This window comes from Saimiri boliviensis, chromosome 8, assembly GCF_048565385.1.
Source record: "Saimiri boliviensis isolate mSaiBol1 chromosome 8, mSaiBol1.pri, whole genome shotgun sequence".
In the NCBI taxonomy this organism is placed as follows: domain Eukaryota; kingdom Metazoa; phylum Chordata; class Mammalia; order Primates; family Cebidae; genus Saimiri; species Saimiri boliviensis.
In genome coordinates this window covers 100,399,609-100,419,594 of record NC_133456.1, presented here as the reverse complement: position 1 = coordinate 100,419,594, position 19,986 = coordinate 100,399,609, and the positions used below count along the sequence as shown (strand labels likewise).

Below are 19,986 nucleotides of genomic sequence, written 5' to 3'. Positions count from 1 at the left end.
CCCAGGAGATACTGACGGGGGGACACTCTCGGTTTGGGGCTGTCCCTGACATGGCTGTGAGGACCAGAGGCCCACACCACAAGGGACCTAGCCTGGGTCCCGCCCCACATCTCAGACTCCTGAGTGAGGTTACAAAGGCGGTCCTCAGACCCGAGAAAAACACCGTTCATGTTCCACCTCAATATTTGGAAGTCAGATTTGTTTTAGGAAAAACCAAAATGTTTTTAACCAAATAACTAACCTTGTCCAGTTGCAGCCACGCAGAACTCACACCGAACTCTCACCCCTCCGCAGCCTCTAGAGCCAACGCCTGGTCTTAAAGGTCTGAGCCCAGGTGCTAGTACGTGGCTGGGGGCGGGAGGCCTGCAGCACGGGCGCTGGCGCACGTGGTTGCAGGAAATTCTGCTAGGCTGGGCCCCGACTCAGGTGTTTCTGCGGCTCAGCCATCTCTGAGGGAGGTGGGCCTTCACGAGGGCTGAGGCAGGCCCAGGACTCGCTTCTACCCTGGGGCTTTCTAAACTGAAGCAAGACAATGGAAATCTGAGCTGTCCTTCCTCTCCGGGGAGTTCAGCACCCCTCTGAAAATCTGCAGGCATTTGGGACTGGCCACCTGTTAGCAAGGATGCCCCATAGACAGGGGGCTGCATACTGCAGCGGGATCACATGGCCTCCCTGGATGCACAGAACATGATTTAAACCATGCCATTTTAACCGGAGGAAAAAGCCTAAGTGCCAAAACGAAGGACGACAAATACCCTAGAAAACTGAGATGAAATATTTGATAGAGCTTTAGTTTCCTACTTTGAGAGGAGTTTGCGGGAATATGATGGGCAGATATCAAGAAGCCCTGCAGCAAGAAGCATTTTTAAAGTATCTGAAAACATGGACAGTGGAAAGCTTATTAGGGTCTTATTCTAAAACTGTGAAGGGAGTTTAAGAACACTCTGGTGGAAGAAGAAACCACAGTCTCCAACACTCGGGGTGTTTGCCAAGCACGTGCAGACGAATTGAAGAGAAACCACCAGGCAGTTCCCAAAGCAAATCCTGCAGATGAATCAGATGATCTGCTGAAAATCTAAGTAAGCTTGTCCGCTGATGAAAAACCCCCTCCCCACCCTCACTTTTCCTAACAAGGCAATCTAAGGCCAGCACGGGAAGCTCTTGTACACCTGGGCAAGAACTCGGCTTCGCAGCACATTCCTGACCCCCTGTGGGTGGGGGCAGAACCCCCTTAGGGGTAAATAAGATGCTATGAAAACTGGTGCTAGAAATGCAGCTTTGAGGTTTCTGCCCCAGTGGGGAGAGAGAATTTAAGCCACTCAAGGATAAGAGACTCAGGTGTCTGGGACAATGAAGGCAGAGCCCTCTCACCTGGTGTCACGCCCGGGCGTACCCTGCTGCTCTGCACTCTGTGGGGCTGACCAGGCGGGGGCTGCAGATGGCCTCCTCCCTCCACTCCTCCCCAGCCTCTCCTGTGGCCCCTGCAGCCCCCCAAAACCACCGCCCTCTACATGCCTTGGTCCCCGCGTCTTCCCCATGGTCTTCACCTACGATGCAGACAATTCAGACGTGGTTCTTCCCATCCAAACTCTGCCCTTTTCTTAAACCACACCTCAGGAAGGAGAGGAGACCAGGCTGAGGTCAGCCCTGGGGAAGACACGTTCCCGTTTAGTGGCAAGGGGAGGAGCAGACAGATGGGGGCAAGGCCGAGACGGCCCTGAGTGTGAAGGGCTTTCAAGAGCAGCTCACTGACCCTCAGATATGAGCACCTGCATTGTGTGGACAGGCAATGAGCCCCAGAAAGAGGCTGAGATCACTAGCTCACACCCCAGGCTATCAGCTGCTGAGCTGAGACCTCAAGCCCCTTTCTGCCTGAGGCCCAGTCTAAAGTTCTGTTGTGCGCTGCACAAGCCCTTCTGGGGCCACATGAAAAGAAACGTCACCGCACAGGCTATGAGCCTTTTTGGGTGAGAGACTCTTGGGGCACCCAGTGAAAGACGTGGACCCTCTCTCCAGAAAACCACACATCCAAGATAGATTTTGCAAACCCTTTGCAGGGTCCCTGGGAGTGAACGGAGTGCCCCCAGGCCCCAGTTTGGGATTCCCACCTCACAGGCAGGAGATGGAAGGAGCCTGACCCTGGCCATCAGCTCTGCTGTGGCCATTGTGGAGATGACGGTGACAGGAAGCCAGGCTGTCACAAATAACACAACATTGTTTCTGCCAAGCCAAGCACTGGCTTAAAGACTTCACACAGATGACTTCACTTTACCATCCTAACAACCCAAGCAGCAGCTGCCATTATTCTGTTTCTCCAGATGAGGAACTGAGGCAGAGTAGAACAGTACTCCTGATGTCACCCAGCTCAGCAGACCGTGGGGGAGCCAGCGTCCCCCACCCCAAGCTGTGTCTCGCTCCCTGCAATACGAGCAAATGGACATGGCCATGGGGGCAGGGATGTGGGGGGTGGCTGCCAAGGAGCCGGAGCTGTGGGGTCCCCAGAAGTAGAGGCCTGGAGGCTGCAGCAGGGCCCAGTGCACCTCAGTTCTGCTTGGTGACCACTCTCAGGGTGGCCCTGGGCTGTTCTTGATATCAGCTTCACCCTCAGGAGACTAAGTTATGCCCAGCTGAGGATGTCCACAAGAACGCACTGCAGACCCTAGAAGTGATCCCTCGGAGAGGCTCCAAACCCACGGAGGACGTGTGGGGCCAGCAAACAGTCCAGGGCCCGGGGTCTGGGGTGACTACGGTTTGCCCTCCTACCTGGGACATTCCAGGTTCACATTTACTCAGGTCTCATTTAACAAGGAAAAAATAGCACACACGGTATTCATGTCCCACAGACAACTTCTTTTCTTCCCTCAAAAAGGGAAAACCAGCTTGGGCCACAAAGCCAGACCCATCTCTACAAAAAAAAACAGAAAAAAATTAGCCAGGTGTGGTGATGTGCAACCACGGTTCTGGCATTTGGGAGGGAGGCCGGGGGATTACCTGAGCCCGTGAGTTTGAGGCTGCAGTGAGTCATGAGCCCGCCACCACTCTCCAGCCTCGGCAGCAAAGCAGGACTCTCTCTCTTAAAAAAAAAAAAAAAAAAAAAAAAAAAAAGTGAAAACTGAAGAGGAAAGGGAGAGAGTGGTTGGGTTGGTTCTCATGAGCAAGGCAGCAAGAAGAGAAAAGCAAGCGCAGGGCCGGGCGCGGTGGCTCAAGCCTGTAATCCCAGCACTTTGGGAGGCCGAGGCGGGTGGATCACGAGGTCGAGAGATCGAGACCATCCTGGTCAACATGGTGAAACCCCGTCTCTACTAAAAATACAAAAAATTAGCTGGGCATGGTGGCGCGTGCCTGTAATCCCAGCTGCTCAGGAGGCTGAGGCAGGAGAATTGCCTGAACCCAGGAGGCGGAGGTTGCAGTGAGCTGAGATCACGCCATTGCACTCCAGCCTGGGTAACAAGAGCGAAACTCCATCTCAAAAAAAAAAAAAAAAAAAAGAACAGAAAAGCAAGTGCAGACCACTTGGGGGAGGTGGGCATGGTGTGGGGAGGCTTCCTCGGTGGGCAGGGAGGGTGGCTTGGAAGGAAAAGGTCTGGCAGCAGGAGGGGACAAGGGGTGTGCCGGGGCTGTGTCTGCCTGGCTGGTGTATGTCCCACGCCCCCATGCCCGTTCAGCACATTCTCCTGCTATAACCCAGGGTGGCAGCTGTCACCTGTGTACAGGGCTGTGCTCTGAGAGCTGGGAGCCTGCACGAGTCCTTCTGCCCAGCCTCCGACCCTGGCCTCCCTCCCCCCAAGACCCTCCACCCCATCCTGCTTCAACTGACTCCTTGGTCCCCAGAGCCCCACGAAGGGACACCATGGGCAGCAGGCCTTTCCTGGCAGGCAGAGAGCCCGCTCTAATAAAAATGCCCCCCCCAAAAAAATTAGCCGGGCGTGGTGGCACATGTCTGTAGTCCAGCTACTCAGGAGGCTGAGGCAGGAGAATCACACTAGCACCTCACTGTCCCAAGGCGGCTGGAGAAGGTGAGAACAGTTCGAGGTCAGGGGTTCCAGCAACCAAATTTCCTGAAGCACCTCTGGACCCCCATGGGCCTCTCCCACAGAAAGCCCAGGAAACTCCTAATAGGGCTTTGAGGTGTGTGTGAGAGGAACCCAATTCAGGGTGCTGTAAATGAAAAGGGCGATTTAATAGCAGAACGCTCACAGAGTGTCCTGGGCTGCGTGACAGGCCTGAGGCTGGGCTCAGACACCAGAGCAGTCCCCAGCCTGGCACATGGCCAGGATGATCCTCCTCTGTCCCTGTCCCTCTCCAGGAAGCAGCTTCCTTCTCGGATGTGTCACTCACACGTAACCACTGCAACAGCACAGTGGCCACCTGGTCGCCCCCCTAGCAGCAGGACAGAGTTCTAGGGAAGACTCAGACTCTCGTGACTGGCCTGGCTGTGGCCTGTTACGGGAAGAAGACAGTGAGCACCACTGGGGCCAGGTGACTGTGCCTGTCCCCTGTCCCCTCCTGGCCAGACAAGCACTGCTACCCTGTCCGTGCTGGCTGAGGCTGACGGAAGCTGCTGTGTCCTGACACAGGCAGTTCCGTGCAAACCAGACCACGGATATGGTGGCTGGTAGAGGCTGAACATCCCTAACCTCAAATCCAAGATCGGAAATGGTCTCAAGATCCAAATTTTTGGAGTGCCAATGTGATGCCACGAGTGGAAAATTTCACACCTGATGCCTCTGCTTTCTGATGGGTTCAGCAAATAAACTGTTTCATGCACAAAATTATGAAAAATATTGCATAAAATTACCTTCAGGCTGTGTGCATAAAGTGTATTTCAAACATAATAAACGTCTGTAATCCCAGCACTTTGGGAGGCCAAGGCAGGAGGATCACTTGATCAAGAGTTCGAGACCAGCCTGGGTAACATGACAAAACTCATCTCTACTAAAAATACAAAAATTAGCCAGGTGTGGTGGCACATGCCTGTAATCCCAGCTACTTGGGAGGCCAAGGCAGGAGAATCACTTGAACCTGGGAGGCGGAGGCTGCAGTGAGCCGAGATCGCACCACTACCCTCCAACCTGGGTGACAAAGTGAGACTCTGTCTCAAAAAACAAACAACAAAGAATGTGGTGTTTAGACTTGGGTCCCACCCCCAAGCCAACCTATTACATATATGTAAATAATCCAAAATCAGGCTGGGCACGGTGGCTCGCCTGTAATCCCAACTTTGGGAGGCTGAGGCGGGCGGATCACAAGGTCAGGAGATCAAGACCATCCTTGCTAACATGGTGAAACCCCATCTCTACGGAATATACAAAAAAAAAAAAAAAAAGTTGGGTATGGTGGCACGAATCTGTAGTCCAGCTACTCGGGAGGCTGAGGCAGGAGAATCACTTGAACCCAGGTGGTGGAGGTTGCAGTGAGCCAGGATTGTGCCACTGCACTCCAGGCTGGGCATCAGAGTGAGACTCCGTCTCAAAAAAAGAAAAAAAAAATCCAAAATCAGAAAAAAACATGCAGAATCTGAAACCTGTGGTCTCAAAAATGTTGGATAAGGGATACTCAGCCTGCAATGTGCTATTTTTTCACTTTTCCACTGCTCTTTTTGGGATGAGGGAGTTGCGTCTGAGGCGTAAGTTCCCTACAACATCTGCTAAGAGCCGGGTGTTGGCCTGAGACAGCCTCTGTCTCCTCCTGTTAGGGAAAGGGCTGAGGACTTACCTGGTTCCATGTCCTCTGTATGGAAAGAAGCTTGCACTGCAGAGTGGGGACCTCCGCCACCCAAACTTGCCTCCAGGGAACAGGAAACTGTACCCTCACTTCAGTCCTTAGAGAAAATGACATCTTTAACATATTTTATCAAATCACATCCCTTAACCGTGTTCTGGTTATCTTCATGATTTTCAAGTTTAGGCAAGCTGTGTTCATCACACTATCTCCACGCCCTGAGCAAATTACAGAAGATTTAAAAGGAGCACTCAGCTGACGGTAACAGTTCAAGCACAGCAGAAAGATTTCAACAGAAAGTAATAGTATGAAATAGTCAAAATAGTGATTTTAACTTAGGTACAAAAAAAAGCACCCGATTTCATCATTTCCTGAAAACTGTCCTGCATGTTCTCTGGAAATTCTATCAGGCGGGAACACGTTTCTATCAAGCAGCTCAGACTTCCGAGTGTATTAACTTATCTCCTTGTCCGCCTAGACGGTTTTGTTTCCCTAGATATATTTAACTAATTAAGATAATCTTATGTTGTTCTTAGCCAGCCAGCTGGATACCAACCTGGTTTTCTGATATTGCTACTCAACTGCCAATAAAGACATGAACTGCTGTGTTCTTTGGTGGTGGTTTGGGAGAAACATTAAGTTTGAATTCTCGCACATTAGTTTTTTCACAAGTTCCTTCAAAACCATGTATTTTTGCCTGATCATTAGAAAGAACTATTTGTTTATTCCCTGAGAAAGTATATGTAAGGGTTATTGCCAAGTTTAAAATGAGGAAACTGAGGCCAGTGTAAGAAAATTAAATGCCAATTTATTCAGCTCCCAGTTGAGGTTCTCTGGTCCTGGGGAAAGGGGGGCAGAGAAGTTGCACTGTCTTCCTGGGGCAGGGGGTTTTTATGGCTAGGAAGAACGAGGAACAGCTGGGTGCTCTGATTGGGTCCAGGGGAGCGGGATTGGGACGGGGCAGGCCGCTATTGGTTGTTGGGTTGTTGGGTGGGTTTTTCTAGTACAAGGGGCCGGCCAGGGTTGCATGAGCCGGAGCCTTCCAAGGGAGCCAAGCTGCAGAGCTAGGTGCCGAGTGCAGAGCCAGGCGCTGGAGTGGGTGTGTCCGGCCTCCAGGCGAGGCAACTGGCCTTATAGTAAACCTTGCATGATGAGAAATAAAATAATCTGCAAAATACCCAAATCCTTTTCCCCCAGCACAGTATTTGCTTAAACAATATAGCACAACACTCATCTTTTATTTATTTATTTATTTATTTATTTTTACTAAGGCACATGACATAGAAATATTGAGGTACAAAATGCAAATTTCTGCATAAGGTTTTTAAGATATTCATTTTAGAAAATTAAGGTGAACATCATCTCCCAGAATATTCAGCTTTTAGCTTGTTTTTTCTTTTGGACCAGTTCAACCAGCAACTTGTACCTAGCGATACAGTCTTCCTGCAGGGAGAGAAAAAGAGAGGTGAAACAGTCACTTGCACAAGTCGGTGTGGTCCCCTTGTGGCTGGTCTGCTGGCTTCTGCTCATGAAGAGCCTTGCATCCAGGCCCTCTGCCCAGAACTCTGGGGATGTCCTGGAGTCCAGCCGCTCACAAGGCAGACCTGGCTGGGCAGTGTGAGAAGGGCTCCTGCAAGCACAGCCGGAGGGGAAGGTGCTCAGCACTGGGTGAGGGGCTGGGGCAGCTGTTAGTGAGGCGACCTAGCATCATGATCCGGACTTTCAGCTTGCTAACTCTCATTTTCTTTTCTTTTTTCTTTTTTGAGATGGAGTTTCGCTCTTGTTACCCAGGCTGGAGTGAAATGGCGCCATCTTGGCTCACTGCAACCTCCGTCTCCTGGGTTCAGGCAATTCTCCTGCCTCAGCCTCCTGAGTAGCTGGGATTACAGGCACGCACCACCATGCCGAGCTAATTTTTTGTATTTTTAGTAGAGACGGGGTTTCACCATGTTGACCAGGATGGTCTCTCTTGACCTTGCGATCCACCCGCTTTGGCCTCCCAAAGTGCTGGGATTACAGGTGTAAGCGCTCATTTTCATGTTAACACCTCACTCTTTCATCACAACATGCTACTTTAGAGAAATCAAACACCCTGGGGCCAGCCAGGCAGCCACAATAGTCTTCTTCTGTGGGTCTGGCTTTCCCTCGGGGCTGCTGAGACCTTTCCCATGGGGGCCAGCCCCCAGGACACTGGCCAGACAGGGCTGGAACCCTCCCCTCTGCTCCTCCCAGCCCCACCTCCATCCCACCCTACAGGTTGCAGAGCCACCCACCTCAGACCTCAGCTGCTCACAGCCATCACGCCCTGGGCTCAGGCTCAAGACCGAAACAGAGGTGGGGTGATGGTAGGGAGAGGCCTCATTATTCTCATGTTGATCAAAAGGAACTCAACAGAAATCTATTCTGTTTCTGTTCCAAAAATACTGGCCCTGTGGTTCTGTAGCTTTTGGTGACTTAGGGTCCAGTGCAAAGTGACTTTATCAGCTGCCAGGGGCAGGGAAAGGATGTTTATTCTTCTAGAATTTTAGCTTAGTGGTTTTATCAGAGTCTCTTCTAAGAGTTTTTTTCTGCATCCCCAAAGATACTTGCCTGAGGTCTTTCCTTAGTAGCTATGCTGTCCCTAATCGCATAGTGCCGAGGCCAGATGTGGCCAGACGCAGCGCTTAACCTGAGGACAGCACGCTGAGAGCTCTGAGCTGAGCCCATGCAGCTAGGTTCCAGGCTCCAGGACCAGCAGGCAGCTCAGCCCTGGCTGGCTCTGAAGTCAAGGATTCAGGGGAACACCTGTAGGCTGAGGAAGCCCTGCTCATTGCTGGTTGAAAACAGGAAGGTTTCCATGACCCAGGCATGAGCTTCTGGGGTTCCATCCTTAGGAATCCAAGTTTCAGCCCCTTCGTTTATAAGCCAGTGTGGACTCATCACACATGGAAATGCCTGTGTCCTGACAGATGCTAGAGAGATTCGGGAAAAACAGTTACTCCTGGCAAACCAGTTGGAGAGGCTGGGAGAATCTGTGCTTCCCAAATAGATCAACTGCCAACGGTTTATTTTTCTCCCCAGAACTCTCAACTTTCATAATTTTAAAGTAGGTGGAAATGACTAGACCTGTAGACTCAGGGACACGCATGGCCACGAGCTAGATTTTCTAACATAGAATTTCAATTTAAAAAATAAGAATGTAAATGAGCATCAATGTGCCCAGAGACGACTGAGGGAGGCACAGAATGCAGAAGAGATCTGGGCTTTTGATTCTCAGTGTTCCTGATGCCTTGACTAACAGTCTAGCTATAGGGAAAGAAGCCTCCACACACTCTGGAGTTCTGCAGCGCCTCCCAGGCAGATCACAGAAAAGAGGCCCCCAAACCAGGTGGGTGAACTCTCCACAGGGCACTCCCACCCTCTCTTCCCATCTGAGTTTTTAATCTGAGAACCATCTCAGATGTATCTGAGCAGACACCAAGAGCTACAAGCAGGGAAAAAGGCCAACCACAAACAGCCACGCCGAGGAAGGTAAGCCCAAGCCTTGCTGTCGCCTGGCACGGACCACACACGGATATGGCCTCGGGGCCTGAGTCCAGAGTTATTTACACAGCAGAATCAAACTTGATCACAGCAATACCATCTATACCAGCTATCCTTTTGGTCAAAGATTTGCTGCACAGCCAATGGGCCTTGTGATTTATAAACCCTCAGCCTGGTTCAAGGGAGCTTCCCACCCTCCCTCCCCAACTGCCGCATTTCACAGTGAGGTGGTGCCAGCTGAGCCTCCCATGTGCCCTGAAAGCCCAGCCTGAGTGGATGAGTTCTCAAGAAGGTAGCCAAGTGCTGTGGGTGAAGTTTCTATAACCATCCGTGTGATAATGAAACTCAGAATCTTGTTCTGTGTGATGATGAAACTTAGAATCTTGAGCTCATCTGCACACACAAACCACCTGAGTGCACAGATTCACATGCTCTAGGGAGAAATACACTAGAGGATAACTAGGAAATAAGAGATTATGGGACAGGTGTCAGTAGATAGGAGTAAGAGGGAAAAAGCCACAGGCAGACAAGCTGCGGCCCCTCTGGTGGGATTCTAACACCCATGTGGAAGCCTCTTTGCCTGACACTCACCTTGCTCTTGGAGGGGACACATCTGGCTATTTTGTCCCAGCGATCAGAGGATCCCTTTGGATACTGCTGCAATGCCAGTTCCAGAAGTTTCTGTTGATTCTGAGTCCATGGCTCCTCTGCAGCCCGAGCTCGCTCTTTTTTCTGGCTCTCCTCGTCGCTGGACTCATTCTGTTCTGCTGCGTCAAAGTCCTTCTGCCGCTTTCCTCTGGTCTTCTCCTCTGGCTCCAGCTTCGCCGTGGCCTCCAGCAGCCTGGCTGGCTTCCGCCTCCGAGGCCGGGCCTCAGCGCCCCCCATCTCCTGCTCCCCGGAGTCCCCCTCCTGCTCCTCCTCTGCTGCTGCCCCCTCAGTATCCTCTCGCTGGGTGATGATGTTATCGGGCAAGGTGGTGGCCGTTTTGATGGGCCTGGAATTCTGAACTGTTGATTTGAGTTCGGAGAGTCTAACCATTCCTAAGAAAGAGGGGCGTGCCACACAGAGGTGAAGGGCAAGGTGAATTTAGGAGACGGTGAGAATAGCAGCTGCCGGGCACACAGCAGGCAGTGCACTAGGCATTTTGCATGCATGGTTTAATTTCATTTCCACACTATTCTAGAAAGATAGGGATCATTACCCTAATGTTACAGATTAGGAAAAGAAGGTCTCAGAAAGCACTAGAGTGGGATCTGAACCCACATCTGATCCAACTCTTTTTCCCTTTCTCTACTCTGAGGAATAATGGGTATATAAAGAATCAGACTGTGAACAAGAATGCAAACATCTCTCTGAGAAGGACCAACCTGCTATTCAGTACAAGGAAGGATTCAGTCATGCGCAGTGGCTCACACCTGTAATGCCAGCACTTTGGGAGGCCGAGGTGGGTGGATCACCTGAGGTCAGAAGTTTGAGATCAGCCTGGCCAACATGATGAAACCCTGTCTCTAGTAAAAGTACAAAAATTAGCTGGGCATGGTGGCAGACACCTGTAATTCCAGCTATTCAGGAGACTGAGACAGGAGAATTGCTTGAACCCGGGAGGCAGAGGTTGCAGTGAGCCGAGATTATTAGGCCATTGCACTCCAGCCTGGGCAATAAGAGTGAAACTCTGTCTCAAAAAAAAGAAAAAAAGGAAGGATTCACTGGCTCCACTGGCAAAACAAAAATCAACTGGTCAAACCTTACACTGTGCTGCCCCTGGAAGGCAAGTGTATGAGTAAATTATACTGTAATGGTAGCTACAGTACGAATTTTTAAACATGGAAAAGAAAAATTTTATTAACAAGTGTATTAACTGGGCATGGTGGTATACACCTGTAGTCCTAGCTACTTGGAAGGCTAAGGACGGAGGATTGCTTCAGCCCAGGAGTTTGAGGCTGCAGAAAGCTATGATCAAGCCACTGTGTTCCAGCTTGGGCAACAGAGTGAGATCTTGTCTCTAAAGGTAATAATAATTAATAATAAAAGTTAAAAACCTTGTAATAGGACAGAATAGATGACACAGCATTGCTATCCTCAATACAGTAGGAGTTACAACTCAGTATAAGGACAAAGAACACAGCTCACAAAGGAAGAACTACAACAATAGCTGATGAGTATTAGAGAACTGACATAATCACCACTTTTCAATGATTAAATTGGCAACGATTAGAAAGTATGACAATGCCCAGTACTGGCAAAGATGTAGAAAAATGGATACATTTGGACACGGGTAGTAGGAGCAGAAACTGGCCCAGGCCAGAGCTGTCCAATGAAACATGCTGTGATACTAGTACATAAACCACTTGGTATAGCACTGAGGAATAAAGTTTTTAACCCTACTTAATTTTAACTAATTTAAACTTTAACATAAACAGCTATTTGTGGTAAGTGGCTACCACATTAGACAGCACAGTTCTGGCCTTTTTAAAGAACAATTTGTCAAATGGAGGTGAACCTTCAAAATGCATTTACTTGTGATGCTATAATTTTACTTAGAGGCGGTCCTCCTATGGAAATAATTATAAATGTATATGAAAATTTAGCTACAAAATAGCTATATATATTTTCTAAAGATGGGGTTTCACCATATTGGTCAGGCTGGTCTTGAACTCCTGACCTCAGGTGATCCACCCACCTCAGCCTCCCAAAGCACTGGGATTACAGGAGTGAGCCACCGTGCCCAGCAATGGCAATATTTTAAGCTGGGTGCAGTGGCTCATGCCTGTAATTCCAGGACTTTGGGAGGCTCTTGCTGGTGGATCAATTGAGGCTAGGAGTTCGAGACCAGCTTGGGCAACACGGCAAAACCCAGTCTCTAGTAAAAATACAAAAAATTAGCCAGGTGTGGTGGTGCATGCCTGTAATCCCAGCTCCTTGGGTTGCTGAGACATGAAAATTGCTTGAACCCAGGAGGTGGAGACTGCAGTTAGCCGAGATTCTGCCACTGCACTTCAGCCTTGGCAACAGAGTCTTGCTCTGTCTTAAAACAAAACAAAACATACAAAAAAGGAGCCAATATTTTATTTCATTTTTTATAGTAATGCTTCCTCTTTTTTATACTAGCTTTTATTTAATAAAACCCCAAATTGGCCAGGTGTGGTGGCTCACGCCTGTAATCCTAGCACTTTGAGAGGCTGAGGCGGGTGGATCACCTGAGGTCGGGAGTTTGAGACCAGCCTCCAACATGGAGAAACCCCTTCTCTACTAAAAATATAAAAATTAGCCGGGTGTGGTGGCAGGAGCCTGTAATCCCAGCTACTCGGAAGGCTGAGGCAGGAGAATCGCTTGAATCTGGGAGGTGGCAGTTGATGTGAGCTGAGATAGAAGGCCAGGCATGGTGGCACTTTGGGAGGTGGAGGCAGGTGGATCATGAAAGGAGTTCAAAACTAGCCTGGCCAAGATGGTGAAACCCTGTCTCTACTAAAAACGCACACAAAAAATTAGCCAGGCATGGTAGCACGTGCCTGTAATCCCAAATACTCGGGAGGCTGAGGCAGAGAATTGCTTGAACCTGGGAGGCAGAGGTTACAGAGAGCTAAGATTGTGACAGTGCACTCCAGCCTGGGCGACAGTGAGACTCCATCTCAAAAAAGAAAAAACAAAGATCCAGCTGGACACGGTAGCTCACACCTGTAATCCCAGCACATTGGGAGGCCAAGGCGGGGAGATCACCTGAGGTCAGGAGTTTGAGAACAGCCTGGCCAACAAGGTGAAACCTTGTCTCTACAAAAATACAAAAATTAACCAGGCATGATGGCAGATGCCTGTAATCACAGCTACTTGGGAGGCTGAGGCTGGAGAATCACTTGAACCCAGGAGGCAAGGTTGCGGTGAGCCGAGATAGGGCCATTGCACTCCAACCTGGGCGACACAGTGGGAGTCTGTCTCCAAAAAAAAAGAAAAAAAAAAAAACACCTACACGATTAAAAAAAAATGTAAAAACTACAAAAAGGAATACAATGAAAAAAAGTGGCTTAGACTGTGTTCGGGGTCTGCTTTCTTAGTCTCGGTTCCTGGTCATTTTCTAAGAGGCAAAAATGAGTTTGGATGTGAGTGTGTGAACATCTAGAAACAGAATGAGTCTTGCATACCCTATGTAGCGGCATTTGCCTCCTCCTTTCTTATGTTAATAACAGCAACAACCTCCTTTGAGGTTATTCTTATTAGCTCATGCAGATTCACATTGACTTAGTGGCTGCGTAATAATCCACTGAATGGATATGTCATGACTTATTTAAATAGTTCCAGGTCCTAGTCTTTTGCTGCAAACAAACAGCATTTCATAATCATTATCTCCTCCATATTTTTTGACTATGTACCTCATCAATAAAACATTTTATTCGATTCTAATATATGCATATTTACTTATTCAATTATATCTACCACTCCATATTATAAAACACATATGAAAAAATCAAATTAAGGATAAAAAAATCTAAATACATCATTATGTGAAATGAAACATTCTCATGAAAAATTAACATTAAAAACAATGAGATCAAAAAATTGCTTAATACTGGGTAGATACTCAAAGGCCTGGCTTGGAGTTCGGTTTATTTTGGCACCTGACTTTGAATGGCCATCACGGTTGGAAAAGATGGCCTACAAAGATACATCTATCCACATGCAGTGTCCTGCTGGCCATGTTGGTTACATGTGATTGTTATTTTCTTCCTTTTATCTATATATTTTTTGAGTTTCTATTAGTGAACATTTCTTTCCATGCTCACTAATGCAACTCTCATAAGAAACAGTTGAATACCTGCATCTGGCTGTGCTCTTATCTGTGGAAGGTCATTTTCCCTTGTGCTAGCCTATTAAGCCAGTTGTGTTTTCCAAACCACCCATCTCAAAGTCTTTGAAAGGCATCCACAATCTTAGGAAACAATTTTAGAATTTCTAATAGTATTTCAGAAGCACAGCTTTGTGGCTTTAATGGATCACACTGCTTAGGGATTCTTCATTAATTTGTGAACATAATCAGAAGAAACACTTTTATTTCAAAATTCTTTGGTTTCTTAAAGGCTATTTAAAAAAAAAGTAAAACACAGAGTTTAATAGATATTTTGTGACAAAGACCTTATGGTGCTTTTAGAGAGAGTCACAGGATGTTTGGATGTGGCCAAATATTGCCTCAGGTTTGCTTCTTTTCCTCTCTGTCCTGATGCTGGATCTGCTCTTTGTTGGAAGCTGCTTCTGATGCCTTCTCTATGCCACAAGTGTCACCTCAGAGACGTGCTTCAGTGCTCAGCTCCACATTTCCTAATGTCTTCATACTTCTGACCCCCTCCACCAAAGATCTATGTCAGTTAATTACTCTGAACTGCACTGTCTTTTCAATGGTATGATTTTGGAGAATGTCTTGAAATAGGCTTCTGTCATATAACATCCCATTGCCCTGTCCCTGTCTCCATGCCCACAGAAATAACTTCATTGGCAGAAAAAGAAATCTGGAAATGTCCTCTTTGCCAAAGCCTGCAGAACTCCAAGTTGAATTCTTTTAAAAAAATCATTATATTTTTATATTTATTTTTCAGAAATAGGGGTTTCACTATGTTGTTCAGTCCGGTTTTGAACTCCTGGGCTGAAGTGATCCTCCCACTTCAGCCTCTAGAGGAGTTGAAACTATACTTGTGCCACCGCGCCCGGCTGGGATGGCTTTTCGAGATTTCTGGGTTTGCTAATCGCTGGCTTCTTCATCTCCATTACTCTCCCTGGGACCTGTATTTGAGTTTGGTTGGAAAGTTTGAGGCATTTTCTTACTTCCTGAACAAAGAATATTGAGACTCTTAACAAAATTCCAGTTAATCTTGGAGGAAATTGCTTTTAGAAAGACAGATGCTTGGGAAGGCTGTTTGTCATCTATCCCAAAGGGTAGCCCTGCAAGTGCAGTGGTGAAGGGGTTGGACAATGTGAGGAAACTGTGTGCACACAGCACTTGCATGGAGTGCAGAACACGGGGCTTTCTCCTGTGTTCCCTGTCCCCACAAATACTAGAGAAGATGATCTGTACACTTCTTTAAACTTATTAATTAAATAACTCTTCTCTGCACCAGTATGTGCAGGGCTGGACTGTCTTGCTGGTGCCTGTATTTCAACCCCTTTTAGAGATATGACCAGATTTAAAGTTCATTAGGCAAAACTTCCAGATGCTTGTGTTTAAATAAGTTATTATAAAAAGGGATTAATTTAGAAGAAACCACTTTAGACTAAAGAAGTAGAGGAAGTATGAACTCACCTGGGGAGCAGGTCACTGAATCCTTCAGTTGCTTGGCTTTGGTTGTCACCTGTTTCAAAACATAAAAGCAAAAATCTTACTTTCCATGTGCCTACTGTAGGCTGAGTGAAACTTCCATGTAAGCTCCATGTGAACAGGGTTCATCGGATCTTAGGCCTGAAAGATGCTCGGCGATCTGTCCATTCCATTAATGTAATTAACAAGGAAACTGAGGCCCAGAGAGATTAAATGGATAGCTACAAAACACCCATCTGCTCAGCAGCAGCATCAGGATGAGAACTCACAGCCCTAGACTGCTTCTAGCTCAATGGCAGTTCTGTTATATGAGGATGCCTCTTAAAAGTACTACTTTCAAGGCCAGGCGCGGTGGTTCATGCCTGTAATCCTAGCACTTTGGGAGGCCAAGTTGGGTGGATCACCTGATGTCAGGAGCTTAAGACCAGCCTGTTCAACAGGGTGAAACCCCTTTCTACTAAAAATACAAAAAGTAGCTGGGTATGGTGGGGGGCACCTGTAATCCCAGCTACTCAGGAGGCTGCGGCAGGAGAATCGCTTGAAGATGGGAGGAGGAGGTTGCAGCGAGTCAAGATCATACCACTGCAATCCAGGCTGGATGTCGGAGTGAGACCCTATCTCAAAAAAAGACACTACTTTCACTATGCAAACAGGTCATTTTTTAAAACCTAAAATTTCCAGAAATTGAGTATCTTTCTTCACTAGAGGATATTTTACCACTGAGTATGACAATCAGCAGGGAAAATGACAATTATGCTAACAGTGTTATAAGATAAAAGTCCTTCCTTTCTACAACCTGGAAGGAAACCCTAAGACCATCTGAGATTGACATTAGATGAAGAATTTATTAGTGGAATGGGGCAGCTGCACTCGAGAACCACGATACCTTTATACATATGAATGTGGATACACAGAAAGAATCTGGTCTGGTGGTAATTCTATTTTCTTTATATAACTGGTCTATTGCATGTCTCATTCTATAGCCAGCTCTTTCTTCATTTAACGATGTCTTGGAGATCTACATATAGATTTGTCTTATTTTTGTTTTATCTTGTTTTTCTCTGTTAACTGCTTTTTTGGTTGGTTGGTTGGTTGGTTGGTTTCTGAGACAGAGTCTCTCTCTGTTGCCAAGCAGGAGTATAGTGGGACGATCTCGGCTCACTGCAACCTTCGCCTCCTGGGTTCAAGAGATTCTCCTGTCTTAGCCTCCCAAGTAGCTGGGACTACAGGCATGCACCACCAGGTCCAGCTAAGTTTTATTATTTTTAGTAGAGATGGGGTTTCACCATGTTGGCCAGGATGGTCTTGATTTCTTGACCTTGTGATCCTCCTGCCTTGGTCTCCCAAAGTACTGAGATTACAGGCATGAGCCACCATGCCCGGCCTGTTTGTTTTTAAAGAGATGTTGCTATGTTGCAGTCTCACTATGTGGCCCAGAATGGCCTGTAACTCCTAGGCGCAAATGATCCTCTGACCTCAGCCTCCTGAGTAGCTACAGGTATGAGCCCCTGCTGCACTTGGCTTTCCTTTATAAAACTGAGATAAAATTTACAGAGTGTAATGTACAGATTTTAAATGTACAATTTGATGAGTTTTGACCAAAAATCCCTGCCTATGTAACACAATCAAATTACAGAACATTGGTCGGGCATGGTGGCTCATGCCTGTAATCCCAGAACTTTGGGAGGCCCATGCAGGCAGATCACTTGAGCTCAGGAGTTTGGGACTAGACTGGTCAACACAGCAAAACCCTCTCTCTACTAAAAATACAAAAATTATCCAGGCATGGTGGTGCACATTTCTAATCCCAGCTATTTGGGAGGCTGAGGCAGCAGAATTGCTTGAACCCAGGAGATGGAGGTTGCAGTGAGCCAAGATTGCGCCACTGAACGTCAGCCTTGGCAACTGAGCCAGTCTATCTCAAAAAAATAAAAATAAAAAAGAAATTACAGAACATTCCTATTACTCCAGAAAGTTCCTTTGTGCCTTTAATGCAATGTCTGTCCTGCCATAGACAACCATTATTCTGATTTCTTTGTAGATTTTAAAAAAATGAGTCAAACTTAGTAATTTTTGTCAAATTAATAGTTAATTGCCCCAATGCACTTATCTAAGCAGCCATTCTTTCCATTTATTTAAAATATAACTTTCGCCGGGCGCGGTGGCTCAAGCCTGTAATCCCAGCACTTTGGGAGGCTGAGGTGGGTGGATCACAAGGTCAAGAGATCGAGACCATCCTGGTCAGCATGGTGAAACCCCGTCTCTACTAAAAATACAAAACATTAGCTGGGCATGGTGGCGCGTGCCTGTAATCCCAGCTACTCAGGAGGCTGAGGCAGGAGAACTGCCTGAACCCAGGAGGCGGAGGTTGTGGTGAGCCGAGATCGCGCCATTGCACTCCAGCCTGGGTAACGAGCAAAACTCCGTCTCAAAAAAAAAAAAAAAAAAAATATATATATATATATATATATAACTTTCATTTAAGTTACATTCTGCTGTATACCTGGGCTATTTTTCTAAATTTTTCTATCCCATTAATTCATGTATGTTCTCAAACCAACACTTCATGGTTTTAATGAAATTTGAAAGTAAAACATCAGAAAGCATAATCGTTAAGAGTTGAGAATCAGTCAGATGTGCTATTCAATCTTGGTTCCACCTCTCAGCTGGGTAACAGACAATAATTTCCCATCCTTTCTCTGTTTCATTTATTACCCTCTGTAATGTGTGGATATCACTACTAATACCATTTTCCTCTTATGGATGTTTTCAGTTTGAAACAAACCCTTAGCATACCTGGCAGACAGTAAAGTCTCAGTAAATATTACCTGCTATAATTGAAAAAGATAATTTGTTTTCCATTAATGCAAAGAGCAGAATTAGGGAGAACATTTAAAGCTGCTTGGAAACACTTCACTTTTGTTGCCTACCTTCCACTATCTCTACAACTGACCCTGCTTCCTATTTGATGTAAGCAAACTGAAGTTATCCAACATGAGCTTCCTTGACTTCTGGATTTCCCAGGTCAAAAATTTGATTGCTCCACCATATATATCCATCCCTTCTTTTATTCTAATTCAAAGAAATAAATGGTATTTCTTCCCCTTAAGGCTAATCTGCCCCTTGAATCCTCAAAGAACTATGCTCCATCAATTATTTGCTTTCTTCTTCAACTTCTCCCTATCAGATACATCCCATAAACCTTCAAACTTACCTCAAGTAGTCTCTACTCTAAAAGACAATCTCCCCTTGACCTTATCTTTTCTATTCTACTCGGCATTCATGAGAGTACCTCCTAGTTTTCCTTCTTTCTCTGAATGTTCTTCCACTGGCCTCGACTATATATTTCTGCCTCTTGTTCAATAATAGAAGTGTTCCTCAACAGTTTGCCTTTGCCATTCATGTTCTTTCCACTTTCTACTCTGGTATCTCATCCCATCAATTCAACAATACTTCAGAAAAGAAACGATTAACCTATGTCTCTGGCCCTGACCTCTACCTTAGAATGCCAGTCTCACAGAAATTGACCACATAACAATGGATCCTCAGATCTGAAAAGGACTTCAGCTATGTAACACTAAGCTTAGTATGCACTAGGCATTGTTCTAAATAATCTGTGTGTGTATACATATTCCTCACAGTAGCGATATTAGGTAGGCACAGAACTGTTATCCTGAATTTACAGAATCTGAGGCCCAGACAGAATAAATAATATATCCAAGTTAAACAGTGAGAAGCTAAACCCAGACAAGCAGGGATCTAAAATAATTGGTCGCAATCACCATAACATAACCACCTCTTAGATTCAAATCTTTCATTTTATAGAAGAAACAGGCCAAGTGCTCTTTCTGCTATACTACATGGCTTCACTTTCTAACTGCCATTAAATCTCTTAGAAGTCTCCTAGTTCCTGAAACTAAGCCAACAAATAAACTCATCAGTTTTTCTAATAAAAACAACTTCTGAGTTTTTCCTCCATTGCTTAATAGTTTTATCATCCAAGTCACTTAGGCTCAAAATCTAAGAGTCCATTTTTGGACTTTTCTTTCCTTCCCAGCCACTTGCTTCAGGGTATCAATTCCATCTGTTTCCTTCTCTCTTAGACCTCCACCACCTACACCAGTCCTTCATTCTCACTTGACCAAACTAATATAACACCTTCTAACAGGTCCCTAACTTAATTAATGACTGATACTGAATGTTTTCTCATGTGTTTACTGGACATCTGTGTATCTTCCTAGGAAGAATATCTATTAATATCCGGTATCCATTACTTACATGGCTCATTTAACTTTTTATTATTGAGTTGTAAGATTATTTTTTTCTCTTTTTCTTTTTTTTTTTTTTTGAGATGGAGTCTGGCTCTGTTGCCCAGGCTGGAGTGCAGTGGCACAGTCTCAGCTCACTGCAGCCTCCACCTCCCAGGTTCAAGTGATTCTCCCGCC

General features: G+C 46.5%; 1 protein-coding gene across 1 annotated transcript in view; it reads right to left on the bottom strand.

Annotated features, from left to right (window-relative positions):
• Positions 1–6,953: 6,953 nt before the first annotated feature.
• Positions 6,954–19,986, bottom strand: part of DNAJC1 (DnaJ heat shock protein family (Hsp40) member C1) — a 237,775-nt gene continuing 224,742 nt past the window's right edge. The window contains exons 10-12 of the mRNA XM_003930662.4: positions 15,527–15,575; positions 9,835–10,283; positions 6,954–7,164 (exon numbers count right to left, since the gene is read on the bottom strand). Coding sequence (XP_003930711.3) covers positions 7,096–7,164; positions 9,835–10,283; positions 15,527–15,575 — 567 coding nt within the window. The 3' untranslated portion in view covers positions 6,954–7,095. The remainder of the gene's footprint in view (positions 7,165–9,834; positions 10,284–15,526; positions 15,576–19,986) is intronic.